General features: G+C 49.9%; 1 protein-coding gene across 5 annotated transcripts in view; it reads left to right on the top strand.

Annotated features, from left to right (window-relative positions):
• The window catches only part of tlk2 (tousled-like kinase 2), a 246,252-nt gene that overhangs the window by 115,365 nt on the left and 110,503 nt on the right, over nt 1-20,384 (top strand). For all 5 annotated transcript variants that reach the window (XM_072486976.1, XM_072486977.1, XM_072486975.1 and 2 more), the window contains 2 exons: nt 6,116-6,214; nt 8,020-8,115. In XM_072486976.1, coding sequence (XP_072343077.1) covers nt 6,116-6,214; nt 8,020-8,115 — 195 coding nt within the window. The remainder of the gene's footprint in view (nt 1-6,115; nt 6,215-8,019; nt 8,116-20,384) is intronic.

Raw genomic sequence — 20,384 nt, 5'->3', positions numbered from 1 at the left:
TCCAGCAATGTGGAGGCTGGTTCCTCTGGGAAGCCCTGTATCTCCTTCCTGGCAAAATCCCGAACCTGCATGTACCGAAACACTTCTCCCTGCTCCAGCCCATACTTCGCTTCCAGCTCCCTCAATCCTGCAAACCGACCCCGAAGAAACAAATCTTTTAGCGTCTTTATCCCCCTCTCTTCCCATTTCCAAAAACTTCCATCCCACCTCCCTGGCTCAAATCTGTGGTTCCCCCGAATCGGCATTTCCCTTGACCCTACCCCCAACCCGAAGTGTTGGCGAAACTGCCTCCAGATTTTCAATGAAGGTATTATTACCGGACTCCCTGAATATTTCCCCGGAGCTATCGGGTGCGGCGCTGTTGCTTAGTGCCTTCAGCCCCGGCCCCCTGCACAAACTCTCCTCCATTCTGACCCACTGAGAATTAACCCCTCTGACCCAGCTCCGCACCTTCTCCACATTCGCCACCCAGTAGTAGTACAACAGGTTCGGGAGACCCAAACCCCCTGCCTGCCTTCCCCTCTGTAGCAGCACCTTTCTCTCTCTGGCCACCTTCCCTCCCCATATGAATGAGGTAATCCTTCCCTCAATCTCCCTGAAAAAAGACTTTGGCAGGAAATTCGGTAGGCATTGAAAAATAAACAGGAATCGCGGCAACACATTTATTTTAACCGCCTGTACCCGACCCACCAGTGACAGAGGAAGGCCATCCCACCTTGCCAGATCGGCTTTCACTCTCCCCACCAAACTAATGATGTTGTACCTGCAAAGCCTCCCCCACTCCCGGGCAACCTGCACCCCCAGATACCTAAAATGAGTCCCTGCCCTACGGAATGGCAGCTCCCCCTCCCCTGCTCCCACCCCCGGCCGAGACACCACAAAATACTCACTCTTGTCCAGGTTCAGCTTGTACCCCGAGAAAGACCCAAATACCCGCAGTAGCTCCAATATTCCTCCTATCGCGCACTCGGTTCTGACACATACAGCAGCAAGTCGTCGGCATATAAGGACACCCTATGCTCTATCTCCCCCCCCCCCCCCCCCCCCCGCACTATTCCTTTCCATGCTCCCGAACTTCTCAATGCGATGGCCAACGGCTCAATCGCAAGTGCAAACAGCAGGGGGGACATGGGACATCCCTGTCTCATCCCACGGTGGAGAGAAAAGTATCTTGAACTGATATTGTTTGTGCAGACACTTGCCTTCGCCTCCTTATATAATAGCTTTACCCAGTTCACAAACCTTGGTCTAATCCCAAACCGCTCCAGCACTGCCATCAGGTACCCCCATTCTACCCGATCGGCATCCAATGCCACAACTACCTCTGTTTCCTTCCCTTCCGCCGGTGCCATAACTACGTTCAAAACCCTCCAAATGTTCGAAAACAGCTGCCTCCCTTTCACGAACCCAGTCTGATCCTCCCTTATCACCTTCCGGAGGCATTCCTCTAGCCTACCCGCCAGTACCTTCGCCAACACTTTTGCGTCCACATTCAGAAGTGATATGGGCCGATACGACCCACACTCGGTCGGTTTCTTTTCTTTTTTAGCAACCGTGAAATCGATGCCTGCCCCAAGGTTTGCGGCAACACCCACTTCCCTATCGCCTCCTCAAACATCCCCACCATCAGGGGTGCCAACCTGTCCATGAATTTTTTATAATATTCCACCGGAAACCCATCCGGCCCTCCCACCTTCCCCGACTGCATCCTCCCAATCGCATCCTTTATCTCCTGCTCCACTATTTCTCCTTCTAATGTATCCCTGTCCCCCTCCCCTAGCCTCGGGTACTCCAACCCATCTAGAAATTCCTGCATCTCACGCTCTCTCCCGGGTGGCTCTTACTTGTACAAACTCTCATAAAACTCCTCAAAAACCTTGTTAATCAGCACTGGAGCCACCACCAACTTCCCTGCACTATCCCTCACCTGACGGATTTCCCTTGCTGCTGCCTCCCTCCGGAGCTGACCTTCTAACATACCTTATCTCCATGTTCATAAACTGCACCCCTTGCTCGTCTCAGTTGGCGCACCGCCTTCCTGGTGGACAGTCAGTCGAAGCTCGCCTGTAGTTCCTTCCTCTTTTCCAGCTTCGCCAGGTCCCCATCCTCTGCATACCTCCTATCTACCGCCAGCGTCTCATCTATTACGCTCTGCCGCTCCAACCTCTCCTCTTTGTCCACCCTGGCCTTAAACAAAATTACCTCACCCCTCACCACCGCCTTTAGAGCCTCCCAGACGACTGCCTGCGGCACCTCACCCGTACAATTGAAACCTACATATTCCTTAATTACCGTTTCAATTTTCTCACAAAACACTTGGTTCCCCAAAAGCCCCACGTCCAGTTTCCACCCCGGTCTATGCGCTACCCCCTTCTCCAGCACCATACCCACACAATGTGGAGCGTCATCTGACACTGCAATTGCAGAGTATTCCAACCCCTTGGACTCCAGCCAGCAAAGCCTTCCCCACCACAAAAAAAGTCGATCTGCGAGTATACCTTATGGATCGCTGAGAAAAACGAGTATTCCCGTTCCCTTGGGTGCAGGAACCTCCAAGGGTCCACCCCTCCCATTTCCACCATTAGCCCAGCTAGCGCCTTCGCCCCCCCCCCCTGATGGGACCAGCGAGCGCGGCCGTGATCTGTCCAACCTTGGCTCCTGCACCAAGTTCCAGTCTCTTCCCCCCCCCCCCCCCCCCAATCAGCTCAAGCATGTCCAAGTCGGGAATAGCCCCAAACACCTTCCTCGTGAATCCCACATCGTCCCAATTGGGACCGTATACACTTAACAGCGCCACTAAACTCCCCTCCAGCACCCCTGCCACAATCACATATCTACCCCCCTGATCTGCCACCACCTTCTCCATCTGGAAGCGTACCCTTTTGCTGACCAACACCGCTACCCCTCGTGCCCTTCCATCAAATCCGGAGTGAAACACTTGGCTAACCCAGCCCTTTTTAAGTCTCACCTGGTCCTTCACCCTCAAGCGAGTCTCCTGCAGCATTGCTACATCGGCTTTCAAACTTTTAAGATGTGCAAGCACTCTTGACCGGACCTCCTAGCCCTCTCACGTTCCACGTGACTATCCTTACTGGGGGTCTCTCTCTCTCTCTCCCCCCCCCCCCCCCCCCCCCCCCCCCAAACCTTTGTTATCCACCATCACCATCTTTACGCTTAGTGAGTAGTGAGGCCGTGGAATGCCCTACCTGCTACAGTCGTGAACTCGCCAACATTGAGGGCATTTAAAAGTTTATTGGATAAACATATGGATGATAATGGCATAGTGTAGGTTAGATGGCTTTTGTTTCGGTGCAACATCGTGGGCCGAAGGGCCTGTACTGCGCTGTATTGTTCTATCACCATACCACAGGGCCTGCCCCATAAGCCTGACCCGCCCCTGTCCATTGTTAACATTAAACCCCCCCCCCTCCCCCTCTCGCTCGCCTCATAGGCCCATTGAAGCCTGCTATCCAGGCTCCAACGTCCGCAGCCCTCCTCTCACCTCACCCCCGTTCACTAACTGACTTTAGTTAGCTAGCGCGGGTGGCTGCCCCCGCCAAGACCTCTCACCCCCTTCCACCCAGTCCTAGAGAAAGAAACACCAAAACAAACCCAACAATCCAACCCCAACAATTCACTAACATAACATTTAACCGTCGCAACACAGAACGCCATTAACTCGAACTCTGTAACAATGCAAAGAGAAGTAAATTTCAATACAAATCAGTAAAAAGAAAGTTGTAACATTTATACATTTTCCAGCTGCTCAAGCATAGCCCACAGTCTCTCTTCCAGTTCCGCTCTTCACGTCTGTCCCAAGCCTACTGCCCTCACGAACGCCTCAGCCGCCTCCGCTGTCTCAAAATAAAAGTCTTTGGCGTTATATGTTACACTCAACTTCGCCGGGTACACCACACCAAATCGCACCCCCTTCTTGTACAAAGCCACCTTCACTCGCCCAAACGCCGCTCGTCTTTTTGCCAACTCCACCGTCAAGTCCTGGTAGGTCCGAACTGCAGTACCACCCCACAGCACCTCACGCTTCTGCTTCGCCCAGCTTAATACCTTCTCCTTCATGCCAAACTTATGGAAGCAGATAATTACTGCCCTTGCCGGCTCGTTCACTTTGGGCTTCGGCCTTAATGATCGATGAGCTCGGTCTAGCTCGTACAGGGTGGGGCTCTCACCCTCCCCCATCAGCTCCGCCAACTTCTTAGCAAAGTATTGCGTTGGCCTTGGGCCCTCTGTCCCTTCGGGCAAGCCCACAATTCTCAAATTGTGCCGCCTTGAGCGGTTTTCCAAGTCTTCCAGCTTTGCTCGGAGTCCTCTGTTAACCTCCACCACCCTCCGCAGCTCGTCCCCCATCGAGGTGACCTGTTCGCTGTGCCGTGACACGGCCTCCTTCATTTTCTCGCCCTGCTCTCTCACCTCGGCCGATGCCTTTGCCACCTCCACCCTCATCGGGCCGATTGCCTCCTCCACTAATGACCTCAACACGACCGCTGTCTCTTTCCTCAAGGCCTCCATGTGCCTCACACTGTTTTTCCAGCTCCACCGCCATCACCTCGGTCATCTTCTCCACCGTAAGTAGTGCGGCCCCACCTTGCAGTTTGGCTTCCGCCATCCTGTCAACACTTTTGCTAGTCTTCTCCTTCAGCGGCGAACCCGCGTTTCCTCCTTTCTTCGACGCTGCCCTTCGCATCCTTTAGCGGCTTATTGTTTTTTATCTTCTTTCTTTTCTCCTCTCTCCCCCTTCACCCTCCTGTCCTTCATCAATCTGACTTTTTTTTTGAAAAAAAAGGGGGAGAGAAAAAAAAACTTTTACCAAACTTCCTTAAACCTTCTTTCTTTCTCCTCTGCATTCACCCAGAGCTCCCCTGGGACCAGGCTTCAGCCTTCTTTCCTCCTCCTAGGTGGGAGCCATCGACGTGGAGCACCCTCCCTACATGGTGCCCTGGCCTCGGGCCTGCCTCCTCGTAGCTCCGCCCCCACTGCTCTAACCTCGATGCCGCGCCGGGCCCAGTGCCTCAGCCCCCGCCGCCCAACACCCGCGTGGGGTTCTTCGCCGGTTTTTAAACCGGCCCCGCTGGCTGCTCGTGACGGCCCCAAAGGCCGACGATAGTGAAGACTCGGGGATTTCCCCGAAATCACCGTGAATCGTGGCCACCGGCGGGAGCTCTTGTTGCTGCGGCCGCCCTTCTCACCCACGCCACCGGAAGTGGCAAAAATACTCTTGTATAGTTTTCCAAAAGTTAAACAAATCAACTGCAGCCTGTTTCCCTCAAAAGCAAAATGATTTGTTTAACCAAAAGCAAATATTCGTTGCCAACATATGTTTGCAGAGATGCGAAAGTACAGCAACTTAGTGGTGTGATTAAAATATTTTTTGTGCCTGACTTGGTAGCAATGGTCCTGGGAGGGAACTATTTAAAATGAGCTTTTGTCAGCATATTTGAATCATAAACATCTATCCCTCCACTACGGTGTACCATGGGTGCCATGCATACTATCTGCATGATGCACTGAAGGACCTGCAAACCTACAACAAGGGCAGGAGACACACGGAACACACTGTTGCTGGGTCAAAAGCTTAGAAATGCCTACATAATACACTGGGAATACCATCACCACATAAACTGCAAGAGATTCAAGAGGAAGGCTCATCTTTATCATCTCAAATGGCAGCTTGGGATTGGCCTTACCACTGACCCCACACCCCAAACCATGGATCGCATTTTGTATGTCCACTAGTAAACAACCAGTTTCAGCAGTTGTTCCGGAGTTCCCCAGCATAGATGCAGTATCTGTCCTTTAATACATGGAGCTTTTTAAATCTAACTCTTTAGCATAGTTTGCTTTAGATCCCTTTTTAAATAGGGTAAAATAAGTTGAGCTCAGAGTTCGATCTGGTTTAATGAGTCGTTTATGCTGAAGCTGAGAAGGCAGTGATGTTTGTGCTTCGTTTCTCAGTCTGATTCCATTCCTGCACTCCCAAGCAGGAGGAAGTCCGTAGCTATATGTATTGTTTTTCATTCCATCCAGATGAAAAATAATGGCAGGTACATTGATTATGTGCCCTGTACTGTATCCTCACTAAAAGGTATTTGTGTTTCAGTTTGCTGGCGGCAGTGTCACAGGTACAAGTCCAGGGCGGAGTGTACCGCCCGTAGCTCGTTCATCCCCACAACATTCCTTATCATATTCATCACCTTCTGTGAGTATTATGTACTAACTGAGACATGTCTATAAATTAGTACATATGTTAAGTAGTATCATAATTTAAAGCAATATTTCAACACTCAATCCCTAAGGCAACTCCACCCTGGTTAGAGCTTGGTGTGATCTTTGATACTGAAACACACAGATCAGCAAGATCCCAGATCAAGATCTAGAGTTAGCGATATAACATATTGATACGACGCCTACAAATCCCTCTGCCTGCTTTCATGCCTGAGGAAGAGAAGTCAACACGAGAGCAGGGTAACAACCCAGCCAGAGATGAAGTGATCAGGAAATAAAGTCCTGCGAAGGGAAGAATTAAATGACCCATCTGAGGGGCAGCACGGTAGCATTGTGGATAGCACAATTGCTTCACAGCTCCAGGGTCCCAGGTTCAATTCCCGGCTTGGGTCACTGTCTGTGCGGAGTCTACACATCCTCCCTGTGTGTGCGTGGGTTTCCTCCGGGTGCTCCGGTTTCCTCCCACAGTCCAAAGATGTGCAGGTTAGGTGGATTGGCCATGATAAATTGCCCTTCGTGTCCAAAATTGCCCTTAGTGTTGGGTGGGGTTACTGGGTTATGGGGATAGGGTGGAGGTGTTGACTTTGGGTCGGGTGCTCTTTCCAAGAGCAGGTGTAGACTCGATGGGCTGAATGGCCTCCTTCTGCACTGTAAATTCTATGATGTAGATGGACCAAGGACAGATAAGTGACTTAAGTTTGGGAGTGTTTACCTTCTAGAAAGAGTCTAGTGTTTCTTTTTTGTTGGATCTATTATCCATCCATGATTTGACATGGGAGAGGGAGCAAAAAATGAAGTAAATGTCTGGATACCCTGTTCAACATGAGGGGAAGCAAAGAGAAATTAAAATGCAAACAATTGCATGGGTTATATGGCGAATGGAGAATCAGTCGAGGGGAGGCTGATACATGTGGGAGTAGAACTACACTGCTCAGAAGAGGGGAGATGCTTTAAAAGGAGGCAAGGAGCTTCTGTTCAGGGAAAATAGAGGAGAAACTCCCAAAAATGTAATTTATGGTCCCCATGCCAAGGATAGCATATGACAAATGAAAGAGTAGATGATTAAGGTTATGGGCCAGGTCAGAAACCACCTTCTTTGAGCTCTGTGGCTAAAAGCAGGTCCAACCTCCACCATGGGTAGGGCAAGGAAGCCAGTCCTGAATTCATCCCTGCTGGACGGGGAATTGAAACCTGTGCTTTTGGCGCCAGTCTGATCCATAGTGGCCATCCAACCAACTAAGTCAGCCGGCTCCCCAAGGAGTCCCGGTTGCTGCGGCAGCATGCACTTTTCCATGCATGATGGAGCATGGAGCAATGGATAGTGATTTTGATCACTTGGTTGACCAGCAATCTGTCCCACTCTTACCACCTGCCATTGGCATATGTTGGAATGATTTAAAATTTAACACTCAAGCTTATGAACACACCTTCCTTGACCATCAAGTAGTGGGACATGAACCACGACTTCTGGCTCAGAGACAGGGACATTACGTTTTATATTGTAAGATCTCTTTTTAGAAACCTGAGCCCCTGGTGTTCAACTGGGTGTGAGGAATTGGTAAGGATCAGGATTGTGAAATACAACACGACCTAGACACTGTGTGACCGGACGACTGGGGATTCACAACCTGGGTGGTAGAAGTTGCGCCTCTCTCAACTTTTTAATGTGTGAGCAGTGCCACAGGTCATCTGGAGAAGTGGGTCCAGAGTGGTGGTAAAACCCAGTTGGAACCTTTTAAGATTTGACGTTTTACATGTTCCTTCTGTTTTAAATCTGAGGTTCAGCAAGGCAGTCCTTCGTCAGTAGGATCAGCCAACACGGAGCATTCCTGTAGTTCACAAAAGATCATTAACGTACAACACAAACAATCACAGGTATGTAATGCATGGAACATACACATACTGCACTCATTTTCTGGTTTGACTTCAGCGTCATAGCATTTTTTTTATCCCCTGGATTTAACATCAGTTGTATGAAAAATAAATTATTAAATGTGTGGTTAGACCCAAGAGGAAATTCTTCAGATAAAAGCAAATTACTGCGGACGCTGGAATCTGAAACAAAAACAGAAAATACTGGACAATCTCAGCAGGTCTGACGGCATCAGTGGAGAGAAAAGGAAACCAACATTTCAACTCTTTAGGCTCATCCAGACTCGAAGCGTAGCTCCCTTTTCTCTCCAGATGCTGACAGAGATTATCCAATATTTTCTGTTCTTGTCGGAAATTGTTTAGGATTATTTTCCAGTCTACCAAAGGCACTGGTAATTGGGAAAGATGTTAATCCTGATTTGGGCAATAACAAGATGAGAGCCATATTAAATCAAAGGTAACTATTAGAGATGTCCGCTAAGCTAAATGAGGGCAAATTGTCAACATTTGACTGAAGTCATCACATGACCCCCCAGGGGTTATTGGGGAGGCTCTAGAAAATGTATTTGAGTTATACTGAATATGTGCGGGAGGACTGGAGAGCAGTCAATTCCATAACCGTTGACAAAACTGGAGACTGAACTAACTGGGTAATTGTAGGCCAGTGAGTTCTTGAACCCAAGGTAGAAGATAAAATAATTAGAAGCGACCAACAGAGTTCAGAAAGGGAGATCACGTTTGACAGTCATAATAGAGTTGTCTGAGAGGGTGACTGATATAGATGGGAGAAATGCAGTAGACAGACTTCAAAAAGTGCCAGGAACGTTACCGTAAAGGATATACAGTGTCACAGTGGGTAGCATTGCTGCCTCAAAGCACCAGGAACCTTTGTTCAATTCTGGTCTTGGGTGACTGTGTGGAGTTTGCACTTTTCCCCGTGTCTGCATGGGTTTCCTCCGGGTGTTCTGGTTTCCTCCCACAGTCCAAAGATGTACTGGTTAGGTGGATTGGCCATGCTAAATTGCCCCTTAGTGTCCAAACGATTAGGCGGGGTATGGGGTTACAGGGCCGAGTTAGGGTGTTGTTTCTGAGGGTTGGTGCAGATTCCATGGGCCGAATGGCCTCCTTCTGCACTGGAGGGATTCTATGTTATATTGGAGCATGATGACCTTTGACCCGGAAGCAGTACAGGAAGGAGCATTTGTAATTTAAGGTCAGTGGGATCTGTAATTGTTTTTAAAAGTTTGCATCAATTGTAAAGTGCTGAATTGTAATTTCCTTGCATAATACATTCTGGACCTGGTGACCCTTGACCTGGAAGCTGTACTAACAGGAAGAAAGTTGAGAAAGAAGCCTTGTGGCTGGCAGACGCCAATGAGAGATGGGGACACAATGGAGAGCTACAAGTGGAAGAACTGAAGGGTGAAAGCAATCCGTGCACAGATGCACACACAAAGAGCGACAGACCGAGAAACACACAATTATTGTGAGGAGAAGCAAATCACTCTCAAAACAAGGTCAACTTTTCTATAGGCAGAAAAACAGGAGGTGGTGGCAAAGTGGTAATGTCACTGGACTCGTAATCTACAGGTCCAGGCTGATGTTCTGAGAACGCAGGTTCAAATGTCATCACAGCAGTTGGTGGAATTTAAATTGAATTATAAATCTGGAATTAAAAGTTAATGTCAGTTGTAGCGACCATGAAACCATTCTCGATTGTCGTAAAGACGTATCCGGGGCGGGGGCTTTTGGTTCTTTTTACCCAGTTCCCGGGGTAATTGGTGGACAGATTTGTTCCTTTCAAGAGTATTTGGTGCGAGAATGTCAGAAGGCACAAGAGAAAATATAATTAAAATAGGTGGAAGCAGTAGTCAGTCGGAGGAGCCGAACAAGGTGCAGAGCCCAGGAGGTCCTAAGATGGCAGAGGCAAGTGCATCGGGTGGGGCCTCCCCTATTACGGTAGGCAAGCTGGTGAAGGTAATGGCTGTTGAATTTGAGAAGCAGTTCGGCAAGCATTGCAAGACGCTTGGGAGTGAAATGATGGAGACCCTCTAAGTCAGTGGATGATGCCCTGGTACCAATTAAGGAGGCAGTGGAAAAGACATCTGAGACTATGCGGCAGCATATGGTGAGGTGTTTACAGGGGTGGAGAAAGCGCTATTGCAGCACAGTGATCAGTTGGGCCTCATTAGATGCTGAGATGCTAAGGCCGAACTAAATACTTTGAGTCAATGGTTTAAGAAATTGATGGGGGAGGAGGTCCATGGTCTCCCTATCAAGCGAAGCCACGGGGCAATGAACCACCACGAGCAGTGACATGCTATCAGTCGAAGATGTGGGTCCCAAGGTGGGCCGAGGAGAATCGGGAGATTTGGTGGGGAGGCAGCAGTATCCACATCTATCAAGACATTGCTGTGGAATTGGCAAGAAGGTATATGGCCTTTAACAGTATGAATTTGACGTTCTACAAGAGTGGACTACGGTTTGTCATGGTTTACCTGGTGAAGCTGAGGGTGATGCACAATGAAAAAGTCCACTTTTTTGAGACAGTGGAGGAAGCGGAGGCATTTATTAAAGCTGAAGGACTTGGACTGGATTGAAGGGGCTTGCATGGAACTTAGTTGGTGGTTGGGACGGGTTTGTATGGGGAGATTGTAGTAGTAACTATGCATGTATAGTTTTTGTTTCCCTTGTTCCCTCTTCCCCTTTTTTTTTGCATGCGTTTGTACAGAGTTGCTGACAATTGAAATTGATGCAGGTTGGCTGGGGGAGAGTCTTTCCTTTTTGTTACATTTTTGTAGTAAGAGTGGCTCGGGGGAGTGGGAGATTAGGGTGGGCTCTGGCGGGATCTGCCTTGCTAGCTGAGTGAGATTAGCTAGTGAAAGTGTTGGGGGGGGGGGTGCTCCAGCTAGCGGGACCTTTTAGGCAGGTGCCGTAGAGCCTAGCAGGTGCGAATGGCCATCTTGGGTGGGCTTTGGTTTCGCTCTCCCGGTGGAAATGGCTGACTTGAAGGGGAGGGGGTTGAGAGAGCCCTGTTTCAATTGGCTATATGGAATGTGAGGGATATGGGTGACCCAGTGAAACGTGGGGCGGGGGGGAGGGGGGGGGAGAGAAAGAGAGAGAGAGAGAGATCGGAACTGCGTGTTGAGCTCCAACTTGGATTGGTCCCAGCCAAAGTTGCTGGCCCCCTTGGGGGGGCGGGGGGGGCCAAAAGTACAAGTAGCGTTCATGAAGGAGATCGGTGGTGTAGAACCTTGGTGGCTTTTACACCCTCTTGGCAGGGGATATTCCTTTTTTCCCCGCTGAATATTGTACATTCCCGCATACACTTTTGTAATGAGGAGAGCCCTACCGCCAGGGGTGAAGAATATTCCGCGATAATGTTATCAGATCGCGCTCCATATCTGTTAGATGTGGCCAGATCAGTGGCTGGCATGGAGTTTGGATGTGGGGCTGTTGCCGGATTTGGGGTGAGGATGGATTGGGTAATTGATGAATATGTGGGGTTCAACAGGAATGGGAAAGTGTTAACCTCAGTACTGTGGGAGGCCCTGAAGGCAGTGGTACGAGGGGAGATAATTTTGCACAAGGCACAACAGGTTAAGGAGACGAGAGAGGAGCACCAGCGATTGGTGGAGAGATATGAAAGGTGGATGCCGGGTAGAGGTGGATGTCAGGTATGCAAGTGACCCGATGCAAGAGCATCTGGCGAATAGAAAGAAGTTGCAGAAGCTGTTCACGGAGAAGGCGGTGCAGCAGTTGTCTCACTCGAGGGGGGTAGTGTATGAATTTGGGGAGAAGGCTAGTAGGCTTTTGGCTGGTCAGCTGAGGCGGTAGGCGGCTTCCCGGGAGATTGTACAGATTCGGGACTTGGATGGTAGGCTAGTATCAGAACCGGATAAAGATAATGGGTTGTTTGAGACGTTATGTAAGATTCTGTATAGGTCAGTGCTGCTGGAGCAGGAGTCCGAGATGCTGAGTTTATTGGCGGGTTTGGAGTGTCCCAAGGTGGAGGAGGAGGATAGAGAAGAGATGGAGGGGGCTGCTGGGGGTGTAAGATCTCGGAACGGGAACTGGGCAAATGCAGACAGGTAAAAAGTCAGGCGGGTAGCCGGCTTGAGTTTTTTTTTATAAAAGAATTACTGGTCTACTGGTACCGCTACTGGTGGAGATGTTTGAGGACTCGGTAGCTCGGGGGTCTCTTCTGGAGGAATGATGCAAGTGTCCATGTCGCTTCTGTTAACGAAGGAGAAGGACCCAGTGGAGTGTGGGTCATACCGCCCTATTTCGCTAATGAATATAGATGCTAATATTCTGGCTAAGGTATTAGCACTGAGGCTGAAGGGATGTCTCCCACAGATTATTGGGGAAGACCAGATGGGGTTTGTGAAGAGAAGCGCTTGTCGTGCAATGTGAGGCAACTTTTGAATGTGGTGTTGACCTCGATGGAGGGGATTGGATTGGATTGGATTGGATTTGTTTATTGTCACGTGTACCGAGGTACAATGAAAAGTATTTTCACTGGAGGGAGCAGGAGATCATCATAGATTATCATAGAATTTACAGTGCAGAAGGAGGCCATTTGGCCCATCGAGTCTGCACCAGCTCTTGGAAAGAGCACCCCACCCAAGGTCAACACCTCCACCCTATCCCCATAACCCAGTAACCCCACCCAACACTAAGGGTAATTTTGGACATTAGGGGCAATTTATCATGGCCAATCCACCGAGCCTGCACATCTTTGGACTGTGGGAGGAAAGCGGAGCACCCGGAGGAAACCCACGCACACACTGGGAGGACGTGCAGACTCCGCACAGCCAGTGACCCAAGCCGGAATCGAACCTGGGACCCTGGAGCTGTGAAGCAATTGTGCTATCCACAATGCTACCGTGCTGCACTGGGTGCTGAGAAGGTCTTTGATAGGGTACAATGGGGATATTTGTTTGCAGTACTGGAACAGTTCAGGATAGGGCTTAAGTTTGTAGTGTGGATTTGGTTAATGTATAAGGCGCCGAAGGCTAGTATTCGGGCAAATAATGTGAACTCGAGATATTTCCAGTTGTACAGGGGAACGAGGCAGGGCACCCTATGTTTCACCCCCCTCTTGTTGCGTTTTCAATAGAGCCATTGGCTATTGCCCTGAGAGCATCAGATTGGTGGAGAAAGATAGTAAGGGTTGAGCATAGGGTGCCCTTGGATGCGGATGATCGTCTCTTGTACGTAACGGATCCAATCCCCACAATGCATGATATCATGGTATTGCTGTAACGATTTGGGGCTTTTACAGGTAAAAAATTGAATTGGGGGAAGAGTGAGTGTTTTCCTGTAATCCAGCCGGGGAGGGGAGTTAACTTGGGGATGTTGCCGTTCCATCTTGCGGTTTCTCATTTTATATATTTAAGGGTGCAGGTGGCCCGGGACTGAGACCAGCTTCGGAAATTAAATTTTACGAGCATGATGCATCAGGTGAAGGCAGATTTACAGAGGTGGGTCAGCCTCCCTCTGTCCTTGGTGTGCAGAATTCAGTCAATGAAAATGAATGTCCTGCCACATTTTATGTTTTATCCCAATGTCTGCCTTTTTTGCCAAAAACATGGGCGGGAATCTCCGATATCGCCGCGATGTCTGCCGACCGGCGCCAAAAACGGCGCGAATCAGTCCAGCATCGCGCCACCCCAAAGGTGCGGAAGTCTCCGCAACTTGAGGGGCCGAGCCCTCACCTTGAGGGGCTAGGCCCGCGCCGGACTGATTTCCGCCCCACCAGCTGGCAGGAAAGGCCTTTGGTGCCCCGCCAGCTGGCGCGGAAATATCTTTGCCAGGCGGCGCATGCGCGGGAGCATCAGCGGCCGCTCATGGCATCCCCGCGCATGCGCAGTGGAGGGGGTCTCTGGCGAAGGCGGAAGGAAAAGAGTGCCCCCACGGCACAGGCCCGCCAGCGGATCGGTGGGCCCCGATCGCCGGCCAGGCCACCGTGGGGGCACCCCCCCGGGGCCAGATCGCCCCCCCCCCCCCCCCAGGACCCCGGAGCCCGCCCGCGCCGCTGTGTCCCGCCGTCCCAAAGGTGGTTCAATCCACGCCGGCTAGTGTGGGTTGACAGCGGCGGGACTTCGGCCCATCGCGGACCGGAGAATCGCCGGGGGATTCCCGCCGACCAGCGCGATTCCTGCCCCCGCCAAATATCCGGTGGCGGAGAATTTGCGACACGGCAGGGGCGGGATTCACGCCGGGCCCCGGCGATTCTCCGTCCCGGTGGGGGGGGGTCGGAGAATCCCACCCCATGTTTGGGGATGTTCATCTGAGCAGGAAAAGTAACCAGCATTAGGAAGACGGTGCTTCAGAAGGATAGGAAGCCTAAACAGATCCCGCGTTGCCAAATATGATATATTGTTATTGGGCGGCGAATGCTGAGACGGTGTTCGATCGGTCTGGGTATCCAGAGGTTTTATAGGTCACGATTGAGTCCAGCTCGGGTGTGGGGTCAGGGTTAATGGTGCTGCTCACCGCTTTTACCTTTCTCTCCAGGGAAGTACTCTGAATCCGGTGGTGGCCTCCACATTGAAGATGTGCAGACAATTTCAGCAGCACTTTAAATTTGGGGCGGTATCAAAGCTGGTGCTGAACCACATGTACAAGCAGGCGAAGCTAGTTGCAAGGTTTAGGAGAAGGGGGTTGCTGTAATGAAGGATTTGTTTTTGGAGGGCCGATCCTCGTTGTTGGAGAGGGCTTTATCACTGGCGAGTATGAAGGAGAGGAGTACGTCTGGGGTTTATGGGAGGCTTATAGTGGAGGAGGAACAACGAACAAAGAAATGTACAGCACAGGAACAGGCCCTTCGGCCCTCCAAGCCCGTGCCGACCATGCTGCCCGACTAAGCTACAATCTTCTACACTTCCTGGGTCCGTATCCCTCTATTCCCATCCTATTCATGTATTTGTCAAGATGCCCCTTAAATGTCACTATCGTCCCTGCTTCCACCACCTCCGGTAGCGAGTTCCAGGCACCCACTACCCTCTGCGTAAAAAACTTGCCTCGTACATCTACTCTAAACCTTGCCCCTCACCTTAAACCTATGCCCCCTAGTAATTGACCCCTCTACCCTGGGGAAAAGCCTCTGACTATCCACTCTGTCTATGCCCCTCATAATTTTGTAGACCTCTATCAGGTCGCCCCTCAACCTCCTTCGTTCCAGTGAGAACAAACCGAGTTTATTCAACCGCTCCTCATAGCTAATGCCCTCCATACCAGGCAACATTCTGGTAAATCTCTTCTGCACCCTCTCTAAAGCCTCCACATCCTTCTGGTAGTGTGGCGACCAGAATTGAACACTATACTCCAAGTGTGGCCTAACTAAGGTTCTATACAGCTGCAACATGACTTGCCAATTCTTATACTCAATGCCCCGGCCAATGAAGGCAAGTATGCCTTCTTGACTACCTTCTCCACCTGTGTTGCCCCTTTCAGTGACCTGTGGACCTGTACTCCTAGATCTCTCTGACTTTCAATACTTTTGAGGGTTCTACCATTCACTGTATATTCCCTACCTGCATTAGACCTTCCAAAATGCATTACCTCACATTTGTCCGGATTAAACTCCATCTGCCATCTCTCCGCCCAAGTCTCCAAACAATCTAAATCCTGCTGTATCCTCTGACAGACCTCATCGCTATCCGCAATTCCACTAACCTTTGTGTCGTCTGCAAACTTACTAATCAGACCAGATACATTTTCCTCCAAATCATTTATATATACTACAAACAGCAAAGGTCCCAGCACTGATCCCTGCGGAACACCACTGGTCACAGCCCTCCAATAAGAAAAGCATCCTTCCATTGCTACTCTCTGCCTTCTATGACCTAGCCAGTTCTGTATTCATCTTGCCAGCTCACCCCTGATCCCGTGTGACTTCACCTTTTGTACTAGTCTACCATGAGGGACGTTGTCAAAGGCCTGACTGAAGTCCATATAGACAACATCCACTGCCCTACCTGTAACAATCATCTTTGTGACCTCCTCGAAAAACTCTATCAAGTTAGTGAGACATGACCTCCCCATCACAAAACCATGCTGCCTCTCACTAATACGTCCATTTGCTTCCAAATGGGAGTCGATCCTGTCTCGAAGAGTTCTCTCCAGTAATTTCCCTCCCACTGAAGTAAGGCTCACCGGCCTGTAGTTCCCTGGATTATCCTTCCTACCTTCTTAAACAGAGGAACAACATTGGCTATTCTCCAGTCCTCCGGGACATCACCTGTAGACAGTGAGGATCCAAAGATTTCTGTCAAGGCCTCAGCAATTTCCTCTCCAGCCTCCTTCAGTATTCTGGGGTAGATCCCATCAGGCCCTGGGGACTTATCTACCTTAATATTTTTTAAGCCGCCCAACACCTCGTCTTTTTGGATCTCAATGTGACCCAGGCTATCTACACACCCTTTACCAGACTCAACATCTACCAATACCTTCTCTTTGGTGAATACTGATGCAAAGTATTCATTTAGTACCTCGCCCATTTCCTCTGGCTCCACACACAGATTCCCTTGCCTATCCTTCAGTGGACCTTTCCCTGGCTACCCTCTTGCTTTTTATGTACGTGTAAAAAGCCTTGGGATTTTCCTTAGCCCCATTTGCCAATGACTTTTCGTGACCCCTTCTAGCCCTCCTGACTCCTTGCTTAAGTTCCTTCCTACTTTCCTTATATTCCACACAGGCTTCGTCTGTTCCCAGCCTTTTAGCCCTGACAAATGCCTCCTTTTTCTTTTTGACGAGGCCTACAATATCCCTCGTTATCCAAGGTTCCTGAAAATTGCCGTATTTATCCTCCTTCCTCACAGGAACATGCCAGTCCTGAATTCATTTCAACTGACACTTGAATGCCTCCCACATGTCAGATGTCGATTTGCCCTCAAACATCCACCCCCAATCTAGGTTCTTCAGTTCCCGCCTAATATTGTTATAATTAGCCTTCCCCCAATTTAGCACATTCACCCTAGGACCACTCTTATCCTTGTCCACCAGCACTTTAAAACTTACTGAATTGTGGTCACTGTTCCCGAAATGCTCCCCTACTGAAACTTCTACCACCTGGCCGGGCTCATTCCCCAATACCAGGTCCAGTACCGCCCCTTCCCTAGTTGGACTGTCTACATATTTTAAGAAGCCCTCCTGGATGCTCCTTACAAACTCTGCCCCGTCTAAGCCCCTGGCACTAAGTGAGTCCCAGTCAATATGGGGAAGTTGAAGTCTCCCATCACCACAACCCTGTTGTTTTTACTCTTTTCCAAAATCTGTCTACCTATCTGCTCCTCTATCTCCCGGTGGCTGTTGGGAGGCCTGTAGTAAACCCCCAACATTGTGACTGCACCCTTCTTATTCCTGATCTCTACCCATATAGCCTCACTGCCCTCTGAGGTGTCCTCCCGTAGTACAGCTGTGATATTCTCCCTAACCAGTAGCGCAACTCCGCCACCCCTTTTCCATCCCCCTCTATCCCGCCTGAAGCATCTAAATCCTGGAACATTTAGCTGCCAATCCTGCCCTTCCCTCAACCAGGTCTCTGTAATGGCAACAACATCATAGTTCCAAGTACTAATCCAAGCTCTAAGTTCATCTGCCTTACCTGTAATACTTCTTGCATTAAAACATATGCACTTCAGGCCACCAGACCCGCTGTGTTCAGCAACTTCTCCCTGTCTGCTCTGCCTCAGAGCCACACTGTCCCTATTCCCTAGTTCTCCCTCAATACTCTCACTTTCTGACCTATTGCTCCCGTGCCCACCCCCCTGCTGTACTAGTTTAAACCCTCCCGTGTGACACTAGCAAACCTCGCGGCCAGGATATTTATGCCTCTCCAGTTTAGATACAACCCGTCCTTCTTATATAGGTCACACCTGCCCCGGAAGAGCTCCCAGTGGCCCAGATAACGGAAACCCTCCCTCCTACACCAGATGTTTAGCCACGTGTTTAGCTGCTCTATCTTCCTATTTCTAGCCTCACTGGCACGAGGCACAGGGAGTAATCCCGAGATTACAACCCTAGAGGTCCTGTCTTTTAACTTTCTGCCTAGCTCCCTGAACTCCTGCTGCAGGACCTCATGCCCTTTCCTGCCTATGTCGTGAGTACCAATATGTACAACGACCTCTGCCTGTTTGCCCTCCCCCTTCAGGATGCCCTCTACCCGTTCGGAGACATCCTGGACCCTGGCACCAGGGAGGCAACATACCATCCTGGAGTCTCTTTCACGTCCACAGAAGCGCCTATCTGTGCCCCTGACAATAGAGTCCCCTATTACTATTGCTCTTCTGCACTTTGACCCTCCCTTCTGAACATCAGAGCCAGCCGTGGTGCCACTGCTCTGGCTGCTGCTGTTTTCCCCTGATAGGCTATCCCCCCCCGACAGTATCCAAAGGGGTATACCTGTTCGAGAGGGGGACAACCACAGGGGATTCCTGCACTGACTGCCTGCCCTTTCTGGTGGTCACCCATTTCTCTGCCTGCACTTTGGGTCTGACCACATTTACATAACTGCGATCTATGACGCTTTCCGCCACCTGCATGCTCCTAAGTGCATCCAATTGCTGCTCCAACCGAACCATGCGGTCTGTGAGGAGCTCCAGTTGGGTGCACTTTCTGCAGATGAAGCCATCCGGGACGCTGGAAGCCTCCCGGACCTGCCACATCTCACAGTCAGAGCACTGCACCCCTCTAACTGACATTGCGTCAATTCATTAGTAAGTTAAAAGTTAAATTTTTTTAAAAAAAAGTTACTGTTAACTATCTGTTTCCTAGCACTAGATTTCTAATATAAATGTGAAAGCTAAGTATAGTACTCTCCGATCTCTGGCTTAGATACCCCTCTAAATTATAATTAAGTAATTATGTTTAATTAGTTACCAATGCTTAATTTTTTAAATTTAGTTTAGATTCCCAACCAGCCACTCAGGTCACAGCTTTTCTGTGATGTCACTTCAGTTCCCCCCTCCCCCCTCCACACCCACAATTTGAAAAGGCAATAAAAGTAAAAATGAGTAAAAATCACTTACTTACCTTCTGAGGGTCTCAGATGTTCTCAGGTTCGCTCCCTGACAGAGTCTGCTCCTCCTCCGAATGGCTCCCGAAACTAGGCCGCAATCTTTTTAAATCTCTGCTCCGACTCTCAGCTCCCGCGCTTTTTAAATCTCCGCTCCGACTCGCAGCTCCCGCGCTTTTTAAATCTCCGCTCCGACTCACGGCTCCCGCTCTTTTTAAATCTCTGTTCCGACTCGCAGCTCCCGCGCTTTTTAAATCTCTGTTCCGACTCGCAGCTCCCGCGCTTTTTAAATCTCCGATCCGACTCGCAGCTCCCGCGCTTTTTAGATCTCCGCTCCAACTCGCAGCTCCTGCTCTTTTTAAATCTCCGCTCCGACTCTCAGCTCCTGCTCTTTTTAAATCTCTGCACCAACTCGCAGCTCCCGCGCTTTTTAAATCTCCAATCCGACTCGCAGCTCCCGCTCTTTTTAAATCTCCGTAATTTACGTTGGTTCTGATTCCTGTTGTTAAAAAAAGTCAAATCTTACTGGTAATTAATCTGTGACACTCAATTTAGTTTATTTTGTTTTACGGTTTCCCCACAGGGTTTGTAGCAAAAATACCAGGTTGGGTGATGGCGGAAACTTGGATTAAAAGCTCTTGTTTCTTTTAAAAAAGGATAAAGGGTGGTTTCCCAGAGCAATTTGAAGTTGTGTCCTATAGGTTTCTGTTTCCACTCACTCTGTGTATAGATAATTTCTGTACAACATTGGAAGAAGTGACTTCCACATTTGCAGTAAAACGGGGGACAATGTAAATAGTTGAGGACCAAAGAAACCTGCATGGATATGGTGAAATGTGAAATAGAAAGCGATCTTGGGGAAATAAATGGCTGCAGAGATAGTGGGCTGGATTCTCCGTTCTGGAGACTATGTCCCCACGCCGGCGTGAAAACGGTGGCGTTTTATGCCAGGAAAGCTGGCGCAAAACGGCCACCGATTCCCTGTTCCAGGTTTTGGGGGGAGGGGGGGCGGGGTGGGCTAGCAGCCAGGCAGCGTAAAAGCTCCAAGCTCTAGCTCTAGCTGCCGATACGGCCTGGAGAGTTGGCGGTCCGCGGCCGCGCATGCGCATGGCGGCCTGCAGTGGCCACGCTGTGCTTCATGGCGGATGCCTCTTGCGGACCCGGCCCGCAAAATAGTCCCCCCCCCACCTCGGCCGGCTCATTCGCCCCGGACAGCCCCACCAAAGTGCCCCCAGCCCTGAATATGTCC

Source organism: Scyliorhinus torazame, chromosome 21 (genome assembly GCF_047496885.1).
Source record: "Scyliorhinus torazame isolate Kashiwa2021f chromosome 21, sScyTor2.1, whole genome shotgun sequence".
In the NCBI taxonomy this organism is placed as follows: domain Eukaryota; kingdom Metazoa; phylum Chordata; class Chondrichthyes; order Carcharhiniformes; family Scyliorhinidae; genus Scyliorhinus; species Scyliorhinus torazame.
The sequence above is the reverse complement of the archived record's forward strand: the minus strand, read 5'-3'. Positions and strand labels throughout refer to the sequence as shown.